Source organism: Rana temporaria, chromosome 4, assembly GCF_905171775.1.
Source record: "Rana temporaria chromosome 4, aRanTem1.1, whole genome shotgun sequence".
In the NCBI taxonomy this organism is placed as follows: Eukaryota; Metazoa; Chordata; class Amphibia; order Anura; family Ranidae; genus Rana; species Rana temporaria.
In genome coordinates this window covers 230,241,772-230,268,586 of record NC_053492.1, presented here as the reverse complement: position 1 = coordinate 230,268,586, position 26,815 = coordinate 230,241,772, and the positions used below count along the sequence as shown (strand labels likewise).

Here is a 26,815-nt window from a genome sequence, read left to right as displayed (position 1 = left end):
TTAGAAAAAAATGCACATTTTGTTTCCTTTTTTTTTTTTAATACCTGAACTCCAAGTAAACAGACCTGATCTTTCTCTGCTACAGGTTCACTTTAACTTACATGTCTTTTTCATTCCCCCAATCTGTGACTAGATTGTGAAAGTAGAAACAGTGACAAGCTTATGCCTTTGTTACTCTGTTATCTTATTCTATGAGCATGCTCCTTGCACTGCAGCAAAACCCAATATTTGTGCTTCCTCTTTCTCCTTTTCTCTAAGCTTTTCTGTTAAGATATTGCAAGAGGCTTAAACCAGGTTAAACTCATGTACTTACTCTACTTTAAATACATTTAAATTGAGCCTGCGACTAGATTATACACGTTAAAATATTTACATGTTCACCTCTGTAGCTGTAGGCCTTGTGGAGAAATCTTCAAAATTTACAAGGGCCCTTAAAGCACAACTCCTTTCCCCTTTTCTTTTTGTATGGCGTCAGAACCTTGGCAGCCCACCAGCTCTTTAATGTACACAGACACGTGCTGCCAAAAACTGACCTCAAAGTCTTTGTTATGAACTTTAAGGATTATTTTTTTCACATAACAGGCAGCTAATGAAGTCACGGAGGGCTTATTTTAAGCTCTTTTATTACTTGTTAGGAACATTTAAATGCCCAATGTTTTTATTCAGGACACATGTGCACTTAAAAGATGTTTAAATAATTACAAAGCTCCATTGATTTGTTATTTGTATATTTGCCTGGAGTTCAGCTTTAAAAAACAGCCTCAAAAACTGGAAACAATAGTGGAAATAGGCTCAACCCCTCCTATCCCATTAAAGTAAGTGTGCCATGTATCAATCTATCAAGCATTCACTAAATTGAAAAAATGTACCCCCATGGGTAGGGGAAGGGAAGAGAGAATAGTGGGAGAGCTATATTAAATAAAAGTGCGATCAATCTCATTCACATATAAAAAAAAACTGATCTTTAATATATTAACACTCAAATTCCACATGAAAAACATATATCACAAGACATATAAAATTGATTTCCAGCTAATCTGCTCCGGCTGTATAGGGGGTGGCCAGCTAGTATTTATCAAACATTCAGGCCTCGTACACATGACAGAGGAACTCGGCGGGCGAAACACATCGTTTTCCTCGTTGAGTTCTTGTTAGGCTTGTCGAGGAACTCGACGAGCCAATTTTCTCCATTCCCGTCGAGGAAAAAGAGAACATGCTCTCTTTTTGGCTCAACGAGTTCCTCGACAGTTTCCTCGATGAAAAATATACACACGACCAGTTTCCTCAGCAAAAAATCTCTCCCACCAAGTTTCTTGATGGATTCTGCCGAGGAAAACAGTCGTGTGTACGATGCAGAGGAGTATATTAGTTGAACGTCATGTGCCTGTATTATCACATAGTATTCAGAAAGTAAACTGCTGTGGGATTGTCATTAAATTATCTGTGGTTCAGAGGAGGTAGTTCATAAATTGGAGATTTGAAACTCATTCCATCAGAAATATATCTGTATAATACCTCCTTCACACAGACTTTTGTATTAAGTAATCCAAATTCACAGTTCCTATTGCCCCCAATCCAGAAATAGTCACATGAATGAAGATTTTTTTTTAAATACACCAATATGAGCCACAAATCTACATGGGGGGTACATTTTTTGCAATTTAGTGAATGCTTGATAGATTGATTCAGAGGACACTTACTTTACAGGCAGTCCCCGAGTTATGAACACCCGAGTTACAAACGACTCCTACTTACAAACTGCCTCAAATGCCGGCCACTTGTGCTCCACACTCCTGGATACCTTTCAAGCACCTCCAGACACATCCCACACTGCTGTACTACGCCCCAGATAACATAACAAGCACCCGGACACATCCCACATCCATGCACAGGCGGCAGTTACACTTACGAACACTTACGAATGCAGTGTTCTGACCGGAAGTTAGACTTACAAATGCAGTGTTGGGACTTACGAACAACTTATGCCACGTACACACAATCGGTTTGTCTGATGAAAACGGTCTTCATCAGACTAACCGATCGTGTGTGGGCCCCATCGGTTATTTATACATCGGTTAAAAAAATAGGAACTTGTTTTAAAATTGTCTGATGGTTAACTAACCGATAGAAAAAAAAAACAATCGTCTGTGGGCACGTCCATCGGTTAAAAATCCACGCATGCTCAGAATCAAGTTGACGCATGCTCGGAAGCATTGAACTTTATTTTTCTCAGCACGTTGTTGTGTTTTACGTCACCAATGACTAAAATTAATTATTCACCTTGTTCACTAAGCAAATTGAACATTCACTTGACAATGTAGACATTCACTTGCAAAGTAAATCAACCCCACTGAAGTATACATCAACATTTCAACACACTTTATATTTATAACTACGTTAAATCCTGTTTAAATGTGCTCCTTCTCAATCCTCTGCCCCTAAAGCTCCCTGCACATGTCATTATACATACCTGAAATTCTTCTGTGTTCTGGCTGGTCCAGTGACATCATGGATCTATTCTCTTCTCCGGTGGTGGCAAGTGGACTTACTCCTGGACAGTGCAGTGCTCACATAATAGCGCAAGCCTAAGCTTGTGTGATGACATGCATGTATATATAATGGCTTGGTCCCATGGATAGGTTGGTTAGGTGATGATGGGTGTAATTCAATCTGAAAGAGGAACTGTGTTAGATTGTGGAATGGTTAGTCAGCAGGCAACAGCTCCAGAGAAGAGGTAAGCATTGCAGGGCCATTTATTTTTTTATTTTTTAATTTTACATTCATTGTGGAGTTTAAAGGCATAGTTTTAAGCTTAAAATGCAGTGTGATATGTGCTAAATAACCGATGTGAAATTATTCAAAGTGCATATATTTGGACAGGGTATTATAATTGATGGTAAAGTTAATAACCACACTTGAAAATTCATTTGAACAAGAAAGAAAGAAAAGAACACAGCCAGGATAGTAGACAGTGACATGAACAGAAAGAATATAAAGATTATTTTTACCTTTTACTACATCTTTTTTCTAAACTCCCAGCAATACGTTTAGTTTCCTGTCTGTTTCAATACGGATGTAAATCACAGGCCACTTGGCATTGTAAAAGTATTTTATTAAAAGTACTTCCCTCTCCGAGGAATATATTATATACAAAGAGAAACATATTCTTTGTCATTTAAAGGCTGTAACAAAATTTAAGGGCTATTTAAATTTCCATATTAAATATACACATTATGGGCCAGATTCAGAAAGGAGTTACGTTGGCGTATCTCCAGATACGCCGTCGTTACACTGAATGAGGGCCGTCGCATCTCGGCGCCTGATTCATAGAATCAGATACGCCTCACTGTTGCCTAGATACGAGCGGTGTAAGTCTCCTACGCCGTCGTTTCCTAGGGTGCATATTTACGCTGGCCGCTAGGGGCGCTTCCGTAGATTTACGCGTAGAATATTCAAATGAGCTAGATACGCCGATTCAGAAACGTACGTCCGCCCGGCGCATTGATTTACGTCGTTTACGTAAGGCTTTTTCTGGCGTAAAGTTACCCCTGCTATATGAGGCGTAGCCAATGTTAGGTATGGACGTCGGGCCAGCGCCGAATTTTGCGTCGTTTACGTTGTTTGCGTAAGTCGTACGTGAATAGGGCTGTGCGTAAGTTACTTTCGCGTCTAAAGCATTGACTATTTGCGGCCTAATTTGGAGCATGCGCACTGGGATACTTTCACGGACGCCGCATGCGTCAATTACGTGGGGTCACGATTAATTAGCATACAACACGCCCCCTACCAGCCTATTTTGAATTAGGCGGGCTTACGCCGGCCCATATATGTATGCCGCCGTAACTTTGGGTGCAAGTTCTTTCTGAATACGGGACTTGCCTCTCAAAGTTACGGCGGTGTAGCGTATATGAGATACGCTACGCCCGCCTAAAGATAGGCATTTGTTTCTGAATCTGGCCCAAAATGAACAGTTGAAAAACCCAGTTGTCTATTACAGATGCTTATTTCTGTACAAACTTCATGTTTTACTGTCTCTGTTTTAATATTGATCATGATAAAAAATGTATTTAATGAATGTGAATTGGAATCATTTTAGCAAATATAACTGTTTGATTATAGTCCATATGTGTTCACAAATTGTATTATCTGTGTAGAATTATACAGTTTATAAAATCAATTATGAATTGTTTAATTATACAATTTTCAATGCAGGTGTTGAGGTAAATCTCAATTTTGCAATTTGCCATAAAAGAAGAGATTTTCCAGATTTGTCTGATTCACACATCAATTTACAGTGGAACCTCGGATTGCGAGTAACGTGGTTAAGGAGCGTTTCTTAATACGAGCAATTTTTTTTTAAATCCAGTGTTGTCTCACAAAATTAGCAGGATTCAAGCCTTTGCGGTGTGCAGTACCGCATTTGGCCGGAGGTGCGGGGGCGCCGGTGACACTTGGAGCCGTTCGTAAATACTCGTAAATTCACTGAACCACTCAGAGTGTTTCTGAGCCTTTCCGAGGGTTTCTAAGTGCAGCCGAGCGATCTTGAGTTTTTCCGGCACTCCCCACCCCTGGCCACATGCAGTATTGCATGCAATAGAAGTCAATCTGGAACAAATTATCTTTGTTTCCATTGACATCTGGGGAAACTCGCTTTGATATGGGAGTGCTTTGGATTACATGCATTCACCTGGAACGAATTATGATCGTAATCCAAGGTCCCACTGTATTTAGTCATACATAATTGTAGATATCATTTTATGTTTAAGTGAATGTAAAGCCAAAATATGTTTTCAATTATTTAAAGTGTGGAAGGGTAAAACCTCTACTTGATTTTATTAGCTGTCATTGTCCTGGATTACAAAATTCACCCTTTCTATTTATTCTGATAATCATTGTCACTGGGACAGTAACTTATGGGAAATCCAACACCTTACATTTGTAACTGAAACATGAATAAAACTGACATTTTCAATGTCTTAGTTTGAGTGAATTTCCCACACTTTGGAAGGATTTTTATATCCCTTCTTCTTGTGTCCCTGGAACAAAAAGTGAAAGAAAATCTCCCCAATGGGACACAGACAGCAAAAAGACTTAGATATGGTTTAAACCAAAACCAAAATTTAATTCTTGAAAAACACAAAATTTTATTTTTTTGTGCACGATAATGTTGCATGTTCCAAAAATATTCTGTTTACATTGCAGCACATATCACTGCCCCGTGTTAAAAAAGGTATACAGGGAGTGCAGAATTATTAGGCAAATGAGTATTTTGACCACATCATCCTCTTTATGCATGTTGTCTTACTCCAAGCTGTATAGGCTCGAAAGCCTACTACCAATTAAGCATATTAGGTGATGTGCATCTCTGTAATGAGAAGGGGTGTGGTCTAATGACATCAACACCCTATATCAGGTGTGCATATTTATTAGGCAACTTCCTTTCCTTTGGCAAAATGGGTCAAAAGAAGGACTTGACAGGCTCAGAAAAGTCAAAAATAGTGAGATATCTTGCAGAGGGATGCAGCACTCTTAAAATTGCAAAGCTTCTGAAGCGTGATCATCGAACAATCAAGCGTTTCATTCAAAATAGTCAACAGGGTCGCAAGAAGCGCGTGGAAAAACCAAGGCGCAAAATAACTGCCCATGAACTGAGAAAAGTCAAGCGTGCAGCTGCCAAGATGCCACTTGCCACCAGTTTGGCCATATTTCAGAGCTGCAACATCACTGGAGTGCCCAAAAGCACAAGGTGTGCAATACTCAGAGACATGGCCAAGGTAAGAAAGGCTGAAAGACGACCACCACTGCACAAGACACACAAGCTGAAACGTCAAGACTGGGCCAAGAAATATCTCAAGACTGATTTTTCTAAGGTTTTATGGACTGCTGAAATGAGAGTGAGTCTTGATGGGCCAGATGGATGGGCCCGTGGCTGGATTGGTAAAGGGCAGAGAGCTCCAGTCCGACTCAGACGCCAGCAAGGTGGTGGTGGAGTACTGGTTTGGGCTGGTATCATCAAAGATGAGCTTGTGGGGCCTTTTCGGGTTGAGGATGGAGTCAAGCTCAACTCCCAGTCCTACTGCCAGTTTCTGGAAGACACCTTCTTCAAGCAGTGGTACAGGAAAAAGTCTGCATCCTTCAAGAAAAACATGATTTTCATGCAGGACAATGCTCCAGCACACGCGTCCAAGTACTCCAGCGTGGCTGGCAAGAAAGGGTATAAAAGAAGAAAAACTAATGACATGGCCTCCTTGTTCACCTGATCTGAACCCCATTGAGAACCTGTGGTCCATCATCAAATGTGAGATTTACAAGGAGGGAAAACAGTACACCTCTCTGAACAGTGTCTGGGAGGCTGCGGTTGCTGCTGCACGCAATGTTGATGGTGAACAGATCAAAACACTGACAGAATCCATGGATGGCAGGCTTTTGAGTGTCCTTGCAAAGAAAGGTGGCTATATTGGTCACTGATTTTTTTTTGTTTTGTTTTTGAATGTCAGAAATGTATATTTGTGAATGTTGAGATGTTATATTGGTTTCACTGGTAAAAATAAATAATTGAAATGGGTATATATTTGTTTTTTGTTAAGTTGCCTAATAATTATGCACAGTAATAGTCACCTGCACACACAGATATCCCACTAAAATAGCTCAAACTAAAAACAAACTAAAAACTACTTCCAAAAATATTCAGCTTTGATATTAATGAGTTTTTTGGGTTCATTGAGAACATGGTTGTTGTTCAATAATAAAATTAATCCTCAAAAATACAACTTGCCTAATAATTCTGCACTCCCTGTATAACTATATTTTCTGTAAAAGTTATCTTTCAACTAACAGAGATACATGGTAAACTAAAAGTGACTTATTTAAGATAATATGAAAAAATACTGTACATGTAACAATCCATTTTACAACTTTTATCATATTAGAGTATTTAGAACTTTGAAAAACTATTTCAGTTTGCCTCTATTTTGTTCAGACTCGTAAAGAGCTATGAATTGAATGCTTGCAGTACATGATACTATGATTATGAGGTGAGTTTTACTATAATGTCATAATGAGTTATTTCTCTTTTACTGTATTTTGTAGAAAGAGGGTCACCTCGTAATTTAATAACCAAGGATATCACAGACACTACAATAGGAGCATCATGGACAGCAGCTCCAGGAATGGTTCGTGGTTACAGAGTTGCATGGAAATCTCTGTTTGATGATGAGGCTGGAGAGAAGACGGTACCTGGTGATGTCACTAATGCAGTTTTGGAGTACCTTAAACCAGAAACGAAATATAAAATCTCAGTTTTTGCTAATTACAAAAGTGGTGAAGGAGCCCCTCTAGAAGGAGACGCTACTACAGATGGTAATAATGAATATAATTTATTTATTGTATTATCTTCTAGCTCTTAGAGACAAATGAATTAGTAGGGAAAGCAGTGATCTACCTCCAAGTCTGTAAATTGTAAAGTACAGTGAAGAATTATAATCTACAAATCACAAATCATTGTGTTCTAATATTGGTATACATCATTGTGAGGGCTTGCTTAGACACTACTTGCAGTATAAGTATTGGTTATGCAGTACAGGACACTTTAGGTGTTGGTAAATTAAGTGATAGTAGTATGTTTAAGGGTGAACTGTTGGGGAGGGTTGCTCTGCTCCAAAAAGCTCTATGAGTTCTTAACCTAACTAGGTGGGGAACATGTAATGTCAGCACTTTACCTTTAATGCCCTGTACACACGATCGGTTCATCCGATGAAAATGGTCTGATGGGTTTTTTCATCAGATATCCGATGAAGCTGACTTTCATCAGTCGTGCCTACACACCATCGGTTAAAAAAACGATCGTTTCAGAACGCGGTGACGTAAAACCCAACGAAGTGCTGAGAAAGATTAAATTCAATGCTTCTGAGCATGCGTCGACTTGATTCTGAGCATGCGTGGATTTTTAACCGATGGACGTGCCCACAGATGATAATTTTTTTCTATCGGTTAGTTAACCATCAGATAATTTTAGAACAAGTTCCTAGTTTTTTAACCGATGGATAAATAACCGATGGGGCCCACACACGATCGGTTAGTCTGATGAAAACGGCCCATCAGACCGTTTTCATCAGACAAACCGATCGTGTGTATGCGGCATAAGTCATTACCCATTAGTTTCACCATATACAAGAGTAAATTAGATACTATGGACATATGCCCGCCTTGCTAATGCAGGCTGTATGGCACATCGACATAAGGTCTTTGGCTTTTTGATGATCATGTGCAGCAATAATATCAGAATGTTGTAGCCACTGGACTTTTGGAATGAAATGTAAAAAAACTCATGTATGTGCATGCCAACACAAAAGACATAGTACACAGGAACATTCATCAAATGTTGACTACAGTATATCTCATTGGAGATTGATATCATTCCACATTTTTCAGTAGTGCCGGTTGAGTATAAACCTGTTTGCTTATCTTTACTGATTAATCAATTCCTGGGATTACCACAACATGCTATACTCATTGTTATCCAATGCAGGTATATTGCTTTGATCAAAAATACTTTGATCAAAAAAATAACGATCAAGATATATAAAGGTGCTTCCTAATACCTAGCATAGGTATGCAAGAGCATTTAAGCTTTCAATAAAAACGGAGCAATATTCAGCGAGCAAATACCACAGCAAGCTAAATAATATATTCATTCAAAAAGGAAAAAAAGGACAAATTCCCCAAGCTTCTGTACAATTTAAGAGTGAAATAAACCTTTGTATTATTTATATTCCTTTTCCTAGATGCCAGTAAGACATTATTTGCTTAGATTGTCTTTCTTTACTGAATAGCAGTGGCAGCCTGTCCATTAGGGGCACCCGGACACCGCCCCCTGTATCCACAGCCGCCACCCCCTATTCATGCGTCAGGCCCCTTTAAGGATGCCAGGCGCATGAATTACAGCGGCGGGGTGTTTTTTTTTAAGCACCTGATTAGAGCCAAAGGCTTCAAAATAGGATGGGCACATGGCGCAGAGCATTGCATCATGAGCCCACCCAAGAGTTACAACAGTGAATTAATATTTGCTGTTGCAACACTAATCCTCCTCCCAGCCAATTGGAAAGCTGGTCTAATACCCATCACCAGATTGGCTGAAAGGACAGGCGATCCTGTTGGACGTCTAGGAGGAGGGAAGGAGGCGCACGGCGGAAAGCGAGGAGAAGACACAGGAACCGCTGCCCGATACCCACCAATGCCTGATCCCCGCCGCTGCCCGATGTCTCCGCCACCTAGATGGGGTAAGTACTAGTGGGTTGGCAGACAGCGGGGGGGGGGGGGGGGTTTGAGGTGCATTGGGGGGCATGTGTTTACATATGCGTGCAAGAGTAACCTATGCATTCGCATTTGCATGGTGGGACAGAGCCCTTTAAATATTTTTCATTTATTTATTTATTTTATACAGATGAACAACATCCCTTTTGACAGCATGGGCCGTGACAGGTTATCTTTATGGAAAGGTTAAGGGTCTATTAGATCCTCTGGCCTCCCATGCAGTCGTTTACAGATCAGTTTGATCGGCTGCTTTCCTGGCAGCTGGTGGCCAGGTAAACAAAGGGGCGGAACCGGAAGGGACAAACTACTCTTCACACCTGGTTTTCAGGGTTACAGAGAGAGGGGAATAACCTCAGTTCCTCTCTCTCTGTACAGGGCAGCCATCGCCACTGGCCACATTACTCCCGGCCTCCGGGATGGGACCGGAGAGCCCAGGAAAAAGCGGCAGCAGGAGGGGGGTGGCAGAAGTGATCAAGTGGCTAATTAGCCACACAGATTACTTCACAGACTGAAAAGAATGATACTAGGTTAATGCCTGTAGGTGCAGGCATCATCCCAGTATAACTACTGCATCTTGTACCTTGGGTGGCAAGTGGTTAAAAGTGGTACTAAACTCAATTTTTTTTATCTTAATGCATTGTCTGTGTTAAGGTAAAAAACATTGCAATACCCCTTCTGCATCCCCCTAATAACTTGCCTGGGCTCTCTAATGCTCCAGCTGTCCCAGTCTCAACTCTATTGCTCTCTCTTCTTTTGTCCCACAAGAGACTCTGAGAGAAGTGGGACTCAATGACTCATGCTGCTGTCAGTCAAATCCTCTGAGAAGAAAGTGTAGGGTGTGGCCGAGCTGAGATGAATGAAAACAAACAGCCCAGCTCGGGGGTGTGCATGCATGGGTGCCCCCATAGCACATGGATTGCAAAGGGGTACCCAGTAGAGGAAGAAGCAGACAGCACCTGAGGGACTCTAGAAGAGGAAGTAAGGGGGCGCTCTGTGCAATATTGTTGAACAAAGCAAGTAAAAAATTTTTTTTTTTAGAAAAAGGATATAAATATATAAACAAATGTATTTAATATCACTTTCAACTTCTGGCTGCAGATTGTGATGATGTCACAATCTCTGCATCAGCCAAACTGAAGAAGCGTTGTATTCATTCACAAAATACAAAGCTTACTGTGAATGGCAGAGCAGCTCTCGGCCTGGCTCAATTTTGTCCTGGGAGTGGTGCAGGAAGACCCTGTTCCACTGCCGAAACACAGCACTGTATACAATCAGTTTATAGTACTGTACAGCATGCCCAGCAGACACATCTGTTAGTGATAGAAAATTATTTGGCCCAAACAAACTATTTAACTTTACAGCAAACATGGAGCTAGGCCTTAAAGTTGATCTAAACTCAAACCTCAAAAAATCTTTTACCTGTTAAGGCAATTTCAAAGTCAAGTTTAATTTTTTTAAGTTCGCAGTCTGTTTTTATTAAAAAATACCTGAAAATACTGTCAGGTGATTCTTGTTATGGGGTGACAAGTGATCCCCATATTTGCTCCTGCCACATGTAAAGCACTGCGCACACTATTGGCACTATATAAATCCTGTATAATAAAAACATTGTTCCCCTGGTGGAGGCTAAAAGTGGGCATACCAACACACATTCAGTAGGCATGGCCCACTGCTCTCAGTATCAGGAATAAAATTCAGAGCAATGATGTACAGATGACATTGCTGCAGCAAGTATGTATACTGTCGATGGCAAGATTTTGATAATAGCTGGATAGGATCTGCTGCGTTAAAATAAAAAAAAGGATGATTGAAGCCAAAACAGTAATTTATGAAAAAAATTGCAATTATATATGGTATACAATACTATAGCAAATGTATTGTAATTCAGTTAGGGTTTATATATAATTTGATTATAGTTATTTTTATTACACTTACATCTGTGATCTAGAGATATTTGAGTGTAAATTTTCATAGCAGTGGTTCTATGGGAAATTCAATTACTTTTGGTAGTTAGAACAGTGATGTGCTGAAATCAGAGGTGTGCTAGCTCCTGAAAATCAGATCCCAACATTGCTTAACTGGAGGAGTGAAGGTAACGTGTACATTTACACTTGCTTCAACCCTACTCAGAGCATACACACGATCGGTTTGTCTGATGAAAACGGTTGTGTGTGGGCCCCATCGGTTATTTATCCATAGGTTAAAAAAAATGGAACTTGCTTTAAAATTATCTGATGGATAACTAACCGATAGATAAAAAACGATCGTCTGTAGGCATGTCCATCGGTTAAAAATCCACGCATGCTCAGAATCAAGTCGACGCATGCTTGGAAGCATTGAACTTCATTTTTTTCAGCACGTCGTTGTGTTTTACGTCACCGCGTCCTGACACGATCGTTTTTTTTTTAACTGATGGTGTGTAGGCATGACTGACCATCAGTCAACGTCATCGGATAACTGATGGAAAAATCCATCAGACCGTTTTCTTTGGATTGACCGATCGTGTGTACAGGGCATAAGTGCATTTATTAATAGCAACAAAACCAAATTGATTGGGTAGTGATTTGAGTTCAGCAACTGATTGATTGCTATGGGTTACTGCCCATGGAAGTTAAAAACCAGCATATTAAATTAAAACTATTTAGATAATGAGGTGATTATGTCATATATACAGTATGTGGGGAATTAATAAAGTAATTATGTTGTATTGCCTGTTATATTACTATGAAGATTACAATTCAAAATACATATAATGCATTTCACCCTGAACCAGCAAATTTAGTAATTGGAGACTAGCTTTGGTGAGGGATCATCTTTTCTCATCATGTACCGTGAGAAATAAAGCTTAACAGAGTTTTCTTATGGACCAAGCCTAATGGCAGGATCAATACAGCTGTTCCAATTGCATCACATTACCATCTCGCTTAGACTTGACTATGTTACACTTATACATTCGTATGTAGATATGCATTTTTTTTTACATAAAATCTTCGGAATTTCAGGAATTTCTCTAAAGACACATCTGTTGAAAGATTTCCCAGACATTTTTTCAGATCTGAAAACATGTGCTAAGCATGTGAATGATGCTTTTTTTTTTTTTTTTGGTGAAGAAGCCTATTTCCACATTTTATCTGGTTTATCAAAAACATTGGGCTAAAACTATAGGCTTAAGGTGAAAAGTAGCCTGTAAGCCTATATAATGCAGAATTTGACATTTTGGGGTTTCTAAATTAATTTATTTTCTAAAGCGCACCATCACTTAGACACAGTGAAAGCTGTAAATTTGTGAGCTGCCCTGGAACAAATTGTAGATTTGTATTACTCTGCCTGCTTTTGCACATAGATTCAGCATACACAATATTTATGGTCTTATGATGATAATAAAGACTATAAATAAGGGTCTTAGTAACTGTTTTCATAGAAAATCCACACAGCTTTCACTTATTATTACCTATTTTTTCTAATTGGATTAAAACCTTTTAAATCCTAGATGAAAATTGTGTGAGCCCTGGTTCACACTGGGTACGATTTGGAACGATTTGAGATGCGATTTGACATGTCAAATCGCATCTCAAATCGGCGGCAATTGTCGGCAATGGCACTGTCCTAATCAGTGCGACGCCGCATCTGCGATTTCAAAAAGTAGTTCCTGTACTACTTTTTGCGATTTCGGGCCGCGATTTACATTAAATTGCGGCCGAAATCGCGGCAAATCACGGCAAAATCGCGGTAAAATCGCGCATTTTACCACGATTTTGAATTCGCAGCAGTGTGAACCTAGGCTGAATCTTTTTTTTTTAAACAGACTCCTTATTGTTTATATATAATGTATCAGTAATAGTTCATATAGGTTCAGTTCCTCTAACTTGGAAACTCAGAGATTATAATTTTTCCAAATTATATTTTATTCTGGTATTTTCAGTCTTGAGATGAGATGTAACAGAAAAACTGCCTTTCACTTAATTATATTTATTGTATATACTATTATATATATTATTATAATTATAACCAAGACAATGGGGTTGATTTACTAAAGCTTGAGAGTGTGAAATCTGGTGTAGCTATGCACAGCAACCAATCAGCTTCCAGGTGTTATTGTCAAAGCTTAATTGAACAAGCTGAGGTTAGAATCTGATTGGTTGCTGAGCTACACCAGATTTTTCACTCTCCAGCTTTAGTAAATCAACCCCATTGTCTTGGTTATTGAAGGACTATAAGTATATGGGCTAGCAGTGGGTAGTCAGAAAGTGACAATAAAGGAAATGTGGCAACAAGAGCAATTTAACTGGTATTTCCCTTATTGTTGCTCACTGGTGATAAGGTGTGCTAGACTGCATCAAGAGTGACTCCAAACATTTTTATTTTAAGGTGCTGTGCTGCTATTATAGATATAATTGGGGGCGCTAAGTTCCCAATCATTGAAACTCTAGTTATATTAACAGCAGACACAGCATTTAAAGAAATGTTGAGTCAGAAAATGACTATTTTATATACTGAAGAATAAAGCAGAAGTCCTATCATGTAATATCAGATAAATTAAACTATGATCCTCATTGTCAGGGTTGTCAGCTTCCTAGATACTTACTTTCTTTTTTACTGAACGAACAAACATAATTTTGTGACAGAGCACTATTTTTACTGACAACCTGAAATATGAAAGAAGTTCCTATTAAAAAATGAAATGTTAACAGTATAAATAATATGTAAACGTTAAAAATGCCCACAACAAGTAACTATGATTGGTTCCCAGTTAAAGAATCAATGGTCATTGTGAGAAAAAGTGAGAATGTTTAAACTGGATGTTTTGAACTAAAAGCTGCATGCCTACTGTAATATCAGAAGGGTTTGTGGATACAAACATTGGTGCTAAATATTGGGTACGTCTAAGCAGAGCTTTTTTTCTCAGAAAATAGGTGCAGGAACTCAACCACGACCCCGTTCAGATTTCAAAAACAGTAGAAGGGTCTTAAAGGGGCATTAAATACCAGGATTGGATTACATACAGAGTGCAGAGTTCAGGGGGTTACACACAGAGTGCAGAGCTGTCACTTGTAAACACAGAAACCAGACTTGTGTTTACAAGTGATTGTGGTTAGCAGGCACCAAAGGGTCTGAGCCAAAGGTGGTGGAACTGAGTTCCCCCAAGTTCCCCCTGAAAAAAAGCCCTGCGTCTAAGACATATTATAGTATAAACACTACAAAATCCACTGTTTTGCACACACAAAATACCCCTTAAATACTGTACTAATAGCGAAAGTCTCACACACATATACATTTATATATAATTTCAATGAAGAAAAACAGACAGGGAGTTAACATTTTTCTACCTCGAAGAAGCAGCAGAAAAGTTACAAACTACACAGCAACAAGCAACAGGTGGTAAAATAAACAGAACCATGTACCATAGCAAATAATGTTGAAGTGTACTGTATGTAATGTTCTAAACAGTGAGTGTAGCAGTCAGGACTATGCAATGTACAACATAGTGCATAGAGTAGTGTTGTCAGGAGTGTGTACTTCTGGCACTGGTGAATGGAAGAAAACATTACTCCATACCAGTGGAAGGAGACTCCATCAGCAGTAGTGGTCAGTGAAAGGTAAAAGTGCCTCAGTGTCAGTTATTTTTAAAACGGTAAAATCCCCCAAATCCTCCAGCTTACGTTGATGATCAGTATGAGAGCTTTCTTCACTGGCTATCAATTTAATGGGGACATTTATATTCACCGCCAATTTAATGAGGCATTTACACTGACCACCAATGTAATTGGGGTTTCTACACCGATTAGTATTAGTATTTTATACTTACTGCCAATGTAAGGGGATTTTTTAACCACTTACAGATAGTGTTGAGCAGAATACGCCATATTCGATTTCGCGATATATCTCGAATATATAGTCGAATATTCGAGATATATTCGCTAAATTCGAATATTCGTGATATTTTATCGAAATGAAATGATTGCGAATTTTCGCTATTGCGAATGCGAAAATAATTGCGAAATTTCGATAACTGCGGTAGGAGCACTCTGATTGGCTCAGAATATTCTTGATATTTTTTCGAAATTTCGCAAAATGCGAATGCGATATTTACTGCGCAATTTCGACAAATGCTGTAGGAGCACTCTGATTGGCTCAGAATATTTGTGATATTTTATCGAAATTTCGCAAAATGCGAATGCGATATTGATGGCGAAATTTCGACAACAGCGCTAGGAGCACTCTGATTGGCTCAGAATATTCGTGATATTTTACAATACAAAATAATTGCGAATATTCGGCAAATGCGGAAGGAGCACTCTGATTGGCTCAGAATATTCTTGATATTTTACAATACAAAATAATTGCGAATATTCGGCAAATGCGGAAGGAGCACTCTGATTGGCTCAGAATATTCTTGATATTTTACAATACAAAATAATTGCGAATATTCGGCAAATGCGGAAGGAGCACTCTGATTGGCTCAGAATATTCTTGATATTTTACAATACAAAATAATTGCGAATATTCGGCAAATGCGGAAGGAGCACTCTGATTGGCTCAGAATATTCGTGATATTTTACAATAGAAAATAAAAAGTGTTTTGCATTGGTGGTGATTCTTTACTCTATCCATCTGTCACAGCCGTTTGTCAATCAAACACCTTGAAGATTGAACACGTTCATGCTGCATGCTTTGGACTTTTTTTCACTTCACATATCAAAGACATTTTTATGAAAGATTATTTTTCTATTATTGGGACTATATTTCTTTATATATTTGTTTCACTGTGTATTTCACAAGTTATTTGCGCTTGCTTATTTTATAATTTGCCCACATGTCTTGTCACTAGACATATTTTTTATTCTTGTAGAGCGACTCCATTTTCTGTCTTGTATTAATTTATGTTGTATAACATTTTTGAGTTGCTGCTGTATTCTCCCCTTTTTTTAGGGTATGCGCAATTTTTTCCTTCTTACAAAAAAAAATAATATCAAACATACAAATATTCATAACAGAAACATACACAAAGCCCCCCCCCTTTTGCATCAGAGACAATCAGAGTTCTCCTACCACAGTTATCGAAAATTCGCAATCATTTTCGCATTCGCATTAGCAAAAATTCGCTTTTTTTTTTTTTTTTTATATTCGGCAACATAAAAGGATCGCCTCAGCTTAGCTACTCGGCCCAGGGTCTCTAATCATACCAGCAATGCTTTTAGACGTCGATAGGATGTGATCTGTTTTAAAAATAAAATTTAAAAAATGCGAATATTCGGAATAGCGAATATTCACCGCGAAAATTCGAAATATATTGCGAATACTCGAATATGCCATATTCGAGCCGAATATTCGCAATACGAATATTCGTGAGCAACACTACTTACAGACTGGAATATTTCCCCCCAATAATGACCAACGCTGTACCCAAACAAAATTGATGTCCCTTTTTCCCCACAAATAGAGCTTACTTTTGACTTTTTGCTATAATAAATATCCCACAAAAAAACATTTATCAGTTTAGTTTAATATGTATTCTACATATTTTTGGTAAATAAAATCGGAATAAGTGTATATTGATTAGTTTGCGCAAAAGTTATAGCGTCTACAAAATATGGGATATATTCATGGCATTTTTATTATAACTTTTTTTCTTTACTAGTAATGGCGTGATCTGTGATTTTTAGTGGGACTGAGACAATGCGGCGGACAGATCGGACACTTTGACACTTTTTTGGACCATAGACATTTTTATAGTGATCAGCGCTAAAAATAGCCACTGATTACTGTATAAATGTCACTGGAAAAGAAGAGGTTAACACTAGGAGGCGATCAATGGCTTAGGTGGGTTCCCTGGGAGTGTTTCTAACTGTATGGTTGGCTGGGCTGACTGGAATCACTAGGAACAGCAGACCTCTCTCTCTAACTCCCCTGTCAGAATGGGGATCTGTCTGTTTACAACGACAGATCCCCTTTTGGCTCTCGTTCCTGTGATCGCGGGTGGCCGGCAGACATTGCAGCTGCCTGCCACGCGAATTGGTCCCACGCCGTACAGTCTGCTTTGGCTCCTTAAAGGAGCCGACGTATACCTACGGCGATTTGCGGGAATGCGCTGACCTGCCGCCAAATAATGACGGCGGCTGCTCGGCAAGTGGTTAAATTGACCACCAATGTAAAGGAGAAGTTTATGCTGACCACTAATATATTAAGGGATCTATACTGACCTCCAAAGTAGGGCCAATTTGACACTGGCCAACATTGTAATAGGGGATGTATACTGACAACCAATGCAAGGGTGATTCTACACTAACCACCATTGTAATAGGGAATTTACACTGACTACCAGTTTAAGGACAATTCTACACTGACCCTCAATTAAAAGGGGATTCTACACTGACCACCAATCTAACAGGAAGATTCACACTTACCACCAATTCAATGGGATCTTTACCCTAACCACCAATGTAATAAGGGTACTTACACTGGCCACCAATATAATAGGACATTTTATACTAACCACCAATATATTGGGAAGGTTTACACTGACCCCCAAATTAACAGGAGTATTTACCAACCTCACTGAAGTAGATACTGGATACTCAAAAACAAGAAAAGACTTAAAGAGAAGCTCCAGTCTTCCGAAAAAAATAATAAATCATCAGCTACAAATACTGTAGCTGCTGATGTTTATTATAAAAACACTTACCAGTTTAGGGATTCAGTGATATTGGCGCCCAAGCCAATTCTTCAATTGGCTTCAGGTGCAGGCGCCAGAATTGTAAGTAAGAGTTTCCTACTGCACATGCACGAGTTGTGGTGTGCTTTATAAATGGTCATGCAGTCTTCTGGGACCTGTGTGTGTCCCAGAAGGTTGCGGGGGAAATGAGGAGGGGCCGAACATGCTCGTAGATTGCCCTAGCGATCTGAACTAGAAGTGAGAGTGGGTACCTATCAAAACTAGGTACCTGCTCCCCTCCCCCCCCAAAAAAGTTCCAAATGTGGAGGGGGAGGGTGCAAAGAAGTGGAGCTTCCCCCTTTGGGTGGAGCTCCGCTTTAAAGGATGTTTAACCACTTGGGATCCGCCTGCCGTCAATTGACGGCTACAGTGCGGATCCCAATCTCCAAACTGCCGTCAATTGACGTCCGCCCCTTAGGGCGGTCCCCGCGCGCGCTCCAGAGCGCGCTGCGGGGAAAATCTGTGTTGGCCGTGTCCCTCGGACACAGCCAATTACAGATCGCCGCGAACGGCCAATCAGAGTGGCCGTTCGCGAGGCGATCTGTGCGGCCAATGAGAGAGGATCTCATATGTAAACATATGAGATCATCTCTCATTGCCGTTTTACACAGAGAGTGCTGTCTCTGGAGAGGAGACCGATCTGTGTCTCTTGTACATAGAGACACAGATCGGTCACCCCCCCAGTCACCCCCCCTCCACCTACAGTTAGAACACTAAGCAGGGATACATTTAACCCCTTCCTCACCCCCTAGTGTTAACCGCTTCAATGCCAGTCACATTTATACTGTAATTAGTGCATATTTATAGCACTGATCGCAGTATAAATGTGAATCGCGCCAAAAATGTGTCCGATGTGTCCGCCATAACGTCGCAGTCCCATTAAAAATCGCAGATCGCCGCCATTTCTAGTAAAAAAAAATAATTAAAAAAAAATAATTCTGTCCCCTATTTTGTAAGCGCTATAACTTTTGCGCAAACCAGTCGCTTATTGCGATTTTTTTTTTTTTTTTTTACCAAAAATATGTAGAAGAATACGTATCGGCCTAAACTGAGAAAAAAAAATGTTTTTTTTTTTTTTAAATTGGGATATTTATTATAGCAAGAAGTAAAAAATATTGTATTTTTTTCAAAATTGTCTCACTTTTTTGTTTATAGCGCAAAAAATAAAAACCGCACAGGCGATCAAATACCACCAAAAGAAAGCTCTACTTGTGGGGAAAAAAGGAAGTCAATTTTGTTTGGGAGCCACGTCGCACGACCGCGCAATTGTTAGTTAAAGCGATGCAGTGCCGAAAGCTGAAATTTCACCTGGGCAGGAGGGGGGTATATGTGCCCAGTAAGCAAGTGGTTAAGAAAACATTGAATATGATTGTGCTATGTGTGCTGTGCTTTCAAAAAGAAAAACTATATTACATTAAACGTTAAAGTTACCTCTCTAATATGAGTGTGAGGAACATGTTTAAGTGGAAAAAAGGAATCTCTTTACTACATTCTCCTTCAAAGGAGCAGTGGAAAATGACTACATGGCCAGTATTTGTTCTTGAAAAGATAGCTTACCCAACTTCTGAAAGTCTAGCTAAGTTTTCTTCAAATGTCCACAGCTATACCAATATATTTTGCATATAATTTAGATCTATGGGCATGTTCAAAGTAAACCTGAAAATGTGTAATTTTATATATATATGTGAGAACATTTCAAAAATATAATTGTGTTCCTTGCCATAGTGTCACCAAATGCAAAGACTCTTACAGTCAGCGATGAAACAGAAAATACAATGAAAGTCACATGGCAGCCTGCTCCAGGAAATGTGGTGAATTATCGTGTGATCTATCGGCCAAGAGCAGGCGGAAGACAAATTGTTGCTAAAATGCCTGGCTCAGCCACTACAACGGTACTAAGAAGGCTGCAACCTTTAACTACCTATGATATAACTGTTGTCCCAGTTTACAAGTCAGGAGATGGAAAAGCAAGACAAGGAGAAGGAACAACAGGTAGGGTGTTACTAAGGATAATCGTTAATAAACTTGTGTTTGTGAGGTCTATATTTCCTGCTCTTTTCTGGGTGTTTGGCTGGACTCAGCTATTAAACCCACAATCAAATGTGTTTCTTAAAAATATTTAGCAGATTATATTGGGCCTTCCACGTTTTCTTTCTCCTGCTGAATTCAGTTCAGCTCAAAATGCAGATAGGAGACCATGTATGAAATACACTTTTATTTATATATGTGTGGGTATAGCTTAACAGAAGTTGATGCTCGTTTTGTTTTCTATATAAAAAATAAATATAAACCAATAGACTTAAAGCAGAATTATTCCCAGGCTATTGACATTCAGATATTTACATATCCCTAACAAGTAGTAAGCTTAAGAATAATTCCTGACTGATCTCTGTATTTACAGCCACTGTGGAGAAATGTATCCTTAAAGCTCACAATAAAAGCAGTAAAGTATTTACGTTCCCATCTCAGCACTTTTCTCTCTTCCATCCCTGTGCACCTGCTCTGTGTTTACATTAGGGGTCTTTAAAACTGAATGGGTGTGGTTCTCCTGCAGCACGAGTACAGTGCAGTGTACACGTGGTTTTCAGGTGGGCTAGCTGCACTTGGCTATAGACATAGACCTGTGGTTTTGGTGCACTTTCTGAAAGCGTACCAAAAGTCCTGCATGCAGAAGTTTTGGTGCACTTTCTGAAAGTGCACCAAAACTATGGGACATAATAGAAATCTATGGCAAAGTGCAGCTAACCAACATGAAAACTGTGGGTACACTTTACTGCACCTGTGCTGTGGAAGAAGCGCATCAGATTAGTGTGAAAGGGGCCTTAAATGTAACTAACTGACAGGCTGCCAAGTCGCTGCTGAGGTATGGGAACTTAGTTAGGCGAGCAAGTGAAAGTTAAACTGAGAAGCTTCGGCTACAAATTTAAGGATTAATTACTCCAACATGGGTGTAGCTGCAAAGGTTTGAACAAGGCTGAAGGCTTGTTTCAAACTTTATTTACTGCTTGTTAAGAATATGTAAATATTTAATTGCCCATAGTCTGGCCACAGTTCTACTTTAAATATTTGACTCTCTCTCATACCTTTTAATGGCTCTTTCAGTTTGTATTGAAGACACTCTGAATAAAGAGTAAAATAAAAAAGTGTGGATCTGTAGAAATGCCCTACTAGCTTGACCTCTTCAAACAATAATGCTGGATCCCAAGATCCCTTGCTGCAGCCATTTGTACACCATGCACAGTGGGAATGTCACACAAGTCTCTCCATGTATAGACAGCTTGAGAATTAGTTTTGGAAGGAATCACCAACATCTGGTTTTCAGCTTAGCCTTTCAGGTTTAAAATCTGTATTACAATTTTTAACTCTTACATACCTACAGCCATCATCTTAAACTTACCATCTTTAAAGATTTAACATGTTCCCTAAGGGACCTGCATGCTTAATATTACAACTTCTCACTTCCCAACATGTCTTACTTATTATGACACCATTTAAATGAATCCATATGTGATGATGTGATTTTTTACTGTAGTTTAAATTATATTCAAAGAATGATTTGGTAATCTGCAAGAGCTGTAGACTATTTTTTTTTTGCAATAATCAGCACTTCTTGTTGAAAAATTCTGAGACTCAGTTTAATGGTTAGTTCCCCCAGGCAATAAAATGTGCTATTCACAATCGATGGAAACTGTGATGGCAACTATGGTACTTCCCGGAATGAAGCTGGTGTCTTCAGACACTTCAGAGTGACTGAACTGTATAATGATATATAAAAGAGCCTGAAACACAGACAGTTTAGTTGCCAATAGAATGATTGCCAGGAAATCTTATTTTCCCTTGGGCCACATATGTTACCAGTTCTGCAATGGAATATTTTGTTAAGTTTCCTCTAGGACAGCATAAATACTCTATACATTCTTTAATTAAAATGCTGTGCCGTCAATGTGTATCAGAAAGTGCTAAATTTATTTTTAGATCAAGCAACCTAATTTGGGCTGACCATATTTTTGTATGCTTGTGATAATATGTTCAGTCCATCATAAAGTAGCTAAAACCAGGCAACTGGCTTTGTATGAGGAGAGTAGGCAATGTCCTATATCTCTGTCAGTACAGGTTTGCTGGAAGCCAACAAAAATACTACATGAAGCTCTGGGAGAAAGTTACTGGGTGAAATGAAAATGTAATGGAAGTTTAATAACTGCAAACCCTTCAATATGTGTACTGTGGGGTTGATTTACTCAACCTGGAGAGTGCAAACACTGGTGCAGCTCTCCGAAGAAACCAATCTAGTGTTGTAACTTGTTTGAGTAAGATTCATTGGGCATTATCCACATTTCCTAATAGTTTCAGGAACAATTTTAATTTGCTTTATTAAAAAGCTTTTTATTTTGTTTCTTCAGCTTCTCCTTTCAAATCACCAAGGAACTTGAAAACATCTGATCCAACTATATCAACCTTCCGAGTGACCTGGGAACCTGCCCCAGGAGAAGTAAAAGGATACAAAATCACTTTCTATCCTATAGGGGATGAAAGGCATTTGGGAGAAATGACGGTTGGTCCTTATGATAATACAGTGGTACTAGAAGAACTCAGGTAGGAAAAACAGTGAGATAATGTTTCATATCATTAATCCCTTTCAGTAATGTGTATAAGGCGTGACATAATTCTTTCAACACCTGCTGCAATATAGAGTTGGCAGTATTTTTTAACTACCTAATCATTCACAATGAAATCTCATTTACAGTAATGGGACATTGTTATTCTTTTATGTGTAGCCCAGATATCTCCATAACACTGTGAAGAACAGCAATTGTAACTTTATCTTGATGAATCTGTAAGCTGCCCAATAAAAGCAAACATTATGTCGAGTTCACATTACTTATAATATTACTTAGATCTAGGGGACCTGTGATTCCAAGTAATGGAAGTGCTTGCTACTTTACAGAGAGATTTTCTAGTTGTGATTCTCAGTGAGTTTGAATTGCTAAAGAACAGGTCTCACTACTTTTAGATTTACTAAAACTGGAGAAGGTAAAATCTGGTGCAGCTCTGCATAAAAACCAACCAGCTTCCAGGTTTTACTGTCCAAGCTTAAGTGAACAAGCTGAAGTTAAAAGCTGATTGGCTACCATGCACAGCTGCACCAGATTCTGGTTTTCGTAAATCAACCCATAGGCCCGGATTCACAGACACTGGCGCATATTTATGCCGCCGTAGCGTATCTCCTTTACGATACGCCGACGCAGCGCAGAGAGGCAAGCTCTGAATTCACAAAACCAGTGCTTCCAAATCTGCACTGGGTTTCCAAGGCGTAAGTCGGCGTAAGTGGAAGTGGGCGTGAGCCATGGTAATGAGGCGTGACCCCATGCAAATGATGGGCCGAGCGCCAGATAGATGCGTATCGCCAACTGCGCATGCGCCGTCCCGTGGGCGCATCTCAGTGTCACAATCGCGTCGGAACAACTGCCTAAGATACGTCGGATCACTGCCTACGGCGTGAACGTAACCTACGCCTAGTCATATTCACGTCCTACGTAAACTACGTAAAATACGTCGGCTTGTGTTCCCTGGTGCAGCCCTTAACATGGATGCTGCTGAGTTACACCTCCTTTATGGGGCATAACTTTACGCCGGACGTATGACTTTACGCGCACTGCGTCGGACGGACGGACGTTCGTGAATCGGCGTATCCCCCTCATTTGCATATGTGAATAGAAAATCAATGGGAACGCCAAATACGTCCAGCGTAAATATGCGCCCATTCTATGCCGGTGCAGGCAAGTTACGTCGGTCGGATGAAGCCTATTTTCTGGCGTATCTTAGTTTTGTGGGCACGGCGCACAGATACGACGGCGCATATTTGCACTTACGCGGCGTATCTCAAGATACGTCGGCGCAAGTGCTTTGTGAATCCGGGCCATACTGTGTACTGCATGACCACCCTAACTTTCTTTTAAGGCTATATTTATACTATATATCCACTAAAAGGTAGAGCTTTAGTTTTTTTTTCTATTGTCCAGATTCTTCAATTGTGACATCGACAAAGCATTGGTGCAATTTGCATACTTTTGGCACCTTCTAGACCAGTCATGTTAATAGGTCAATAAATCTAATTAAAACATAGATGAAAAGTTAATACTGATATTTAAAAGAGTTTATCATGCAGACATACTCAGGAAAAACTTGATTTCTTAGGTCTGATTTCTGAGTGAAACCCCTTGCTTATAAATAAATCCAGTTATGATCTTAAACTAGATGTAAACTCTACCTGGAAGATATTTAATTTGCTTAAGTATTGTATATCCTAAACATCTATTTTTAAATACTGTTTTAATCTCTTTTAATGTAGTTACATCCACTTCCTGTCTAAATGCACTTGTTGCAGTGGTAGCTTCAAATTTTTACTCAGGATGGGCTTCCTAATAGTGGCAATAACTGAATATACCTGCATAATGAGCTTCAACACAGATGCTTATGGACACTACTGAATGAACATGTGACAGGGTGACAGCTCAAGAGACCAATGGGAGGCAGGGACAGAGTGTTCTCATTCCATGACAGGAAGGACCTTTCTGGTGGGGACACCAAGTATTAATTTAATGAAAGCTTCAGGTTTAAAAAGTTTAAAAATTAAGTTTGGATTAACACGAACACGTTAAATATTATATAGTATTTCTACTTTAAGATATATATTTACATACACATTGCTATATTTTAAAATACAAATGAAAGAAAATAATCTGTACATGTTGCTTGCAGGTAGTGAGCCAAACTAATTTTATTAGATTTGTTATCTGCATCTGCATTAGGTCTGTTAATGTCTCAGGGTATCCAGCCGCATGCAAACTAAAGGATAAGTTCAAGTTTAAGAGCATGTTACATGTTACACACATATGTAGACTGTAACATGCTCCAGAAGTCCCCCCCCCCCCATATGCTCCCTGTGACAGTGGGCAGGGGTTCTTCTCCCTACACTGTCTGTCAAAATTTCATTTTGTGAATGAATGAACTACTATCTTCCATTACCGCAGACAGCTTGTAGTTCTCAATGAACTGTCAGGGTGCTGATGAGCGCTCTCATAGTTCACTGATCTTCCTGCTCTTCAGTAACTGCCTGTATCAGGGGTACAGACATATAGCTATACTGAGAGTCTGCAGGAGCCTGGCATTGCACTCTACTGTTAATGGGTGCAATGAAAACATATTAAAAGCACATTCTGCAGAAATATGTGCATTTATTATTTTTTCCCCAAAAGGTGATCTTAGCCTTTAACTTTGTGCTTTGATTCAGTTATATATGGAATACATTTGGAACATATGTTAAAATGTTTGTTTGCTAAAAAGTATACAATAATGTAATGCTTATATTAATAAATTGTATGTACTGATTTAAGGTTACCAAGCCTGCTTTAACTTGTTAGTGTTTAAAAAAGTTAATTTTCTACAACTGCTTTTTTACAAAATGTATCTTTACAAATGCTGACTTGTCTAACAAGTAATAAAAGGTATTACATTATAAAATGACACACCTCAATGACTCACCATTTGTACTCTGTGCAGGGCAGCAACATCTTACAAGGTCAACGTTGTTGGAGTGTTTGATCAAGGAATGAGTGCACCTTTGGTTGGAGAAGAAATGACAACTCAGTCAGATGCACCTGATGTCCATGTTAATGCTGGTAAATTTGCAAGAGATAATGGCATAGTGAATGTCAACTCTAAAAAAAGGATATATTGAATATAATTTTCCAAAAGTACAGAGTTGAACCTATTTGCATTAGCAGTGCAGAATAGTCAATTTGATTTTTAAATATAGTCTAGTCTATATTAAACTTCACATTTAGACGTTTATTTATTACCTATATAGGTTATTTGGATTACTCCACAAACATTGACTCGGCTACTTTATTTGTTGGGTCATTTGCCACAATCTAAGTGATTGTTGTGAGGACCTGTGCCAAAGGGCTTTTGCTTATGTCAATGACATCAGTTTGAGGTCAGTTTAAGATGCTTGTGAGATCATTTAGAATGAATTGACAAGTGCACGAAAAACCCAGCTGATGTGAATAAAACCCTATTTACACTGGTCTTTATGGTGCTGTTATGCAGTAAATTCACATCCTTTGAAGCCATAAAGAAAATACAGCACGCACCTATCATTTTCCAAGCTTCTGATATATACAAAACATGTCAACAAAATTATGGGCAGCATAGCAACAAATTAAAGGTGTCCTGATTATAAAAGGTCAAAGTAATCATTCTCCACTTTTCTTTATTTCAAATACTTTTATTCATTTTTTTTTCACAAAACAATACAATCAATACAACATAAAAACAATATACAGACTAACATCTAAGGTCTCGGTATGTACCCCTACGATTTAATAAAGAAAGAAGAAAAGACAAATATAAACACTGTGTCTTCTTCTACCACTACTACATTCTACTACTGGATTTCTCCATCACGTTCTGCCCCAGGGCCGATCCTTCCCTTTCCATGACCATGGGAAATGCCAATACCCACAGTGAGTGGGGGTGGGGGGGGGGGGGACATAGGGAAAGAGAGAGAGAAAGAGGGGACAGCGGGAGAGGGGAGAGACACAACGAGAGGAAGAGGGAGGAGAATAAAAAAAAAAATAAAAAAAAAAAAAAAAAATGGGGGTTAATTCCCCTTATTGTGTATTTACTTAAGTGCACCGCAATCAAGAAAAAAAAAAAAAAAAAAAAAAAAAAAAAAAAAAAAAAAAAAAAAAAAGAGGGGACACTTTCCCCTGTGAAGACCGAATGAGA

At 39.1% G+C, this 26,815-nt stretch overlaps 1 protein-coding gene across 5 annotated transcripts in view; it reads left to right on the top strand.

Annotated features, from left to right (window-relative positions):
* The window catches only part of COL12A1 (collagen type XII alpha 1 chain), a 245,105-nt gene that overhangs the window by 85,308 nt on the left and 132,982 nt on the right, over positions 1 to 26,815 (top strand). For 4 of the 5 annotated variants that reach the window (XM_040349963.1, XM_040349962.1, XM_040349964.1 and 1 more), the window contains 4 exons: positions 7,090 to 7,359; positions 19,751 to 20,017; positions 22,426 to 22,618; positions 25,586 to 25,704. The exons of the other annotated variant lie outside the window; for it this stretch is intronic. In XM_040349963.1, the coding sequence (XP_040205897.1) occupies positions 7,090 to 7,359; positions 19,751 to 20,017; positions 22,426 to 22,618; positions 25,586 to 25,704 (849 nt within the window). The remainder of the gene's footprint in view (positions 1 to 7,089; positions 7,360 to 19,750; positions 20,018 to 22,425; positions 22,619 to 25,585; positions 25,705 to 26,815) is intronic. 5 annotated transcript variants of the gene reach the window in all.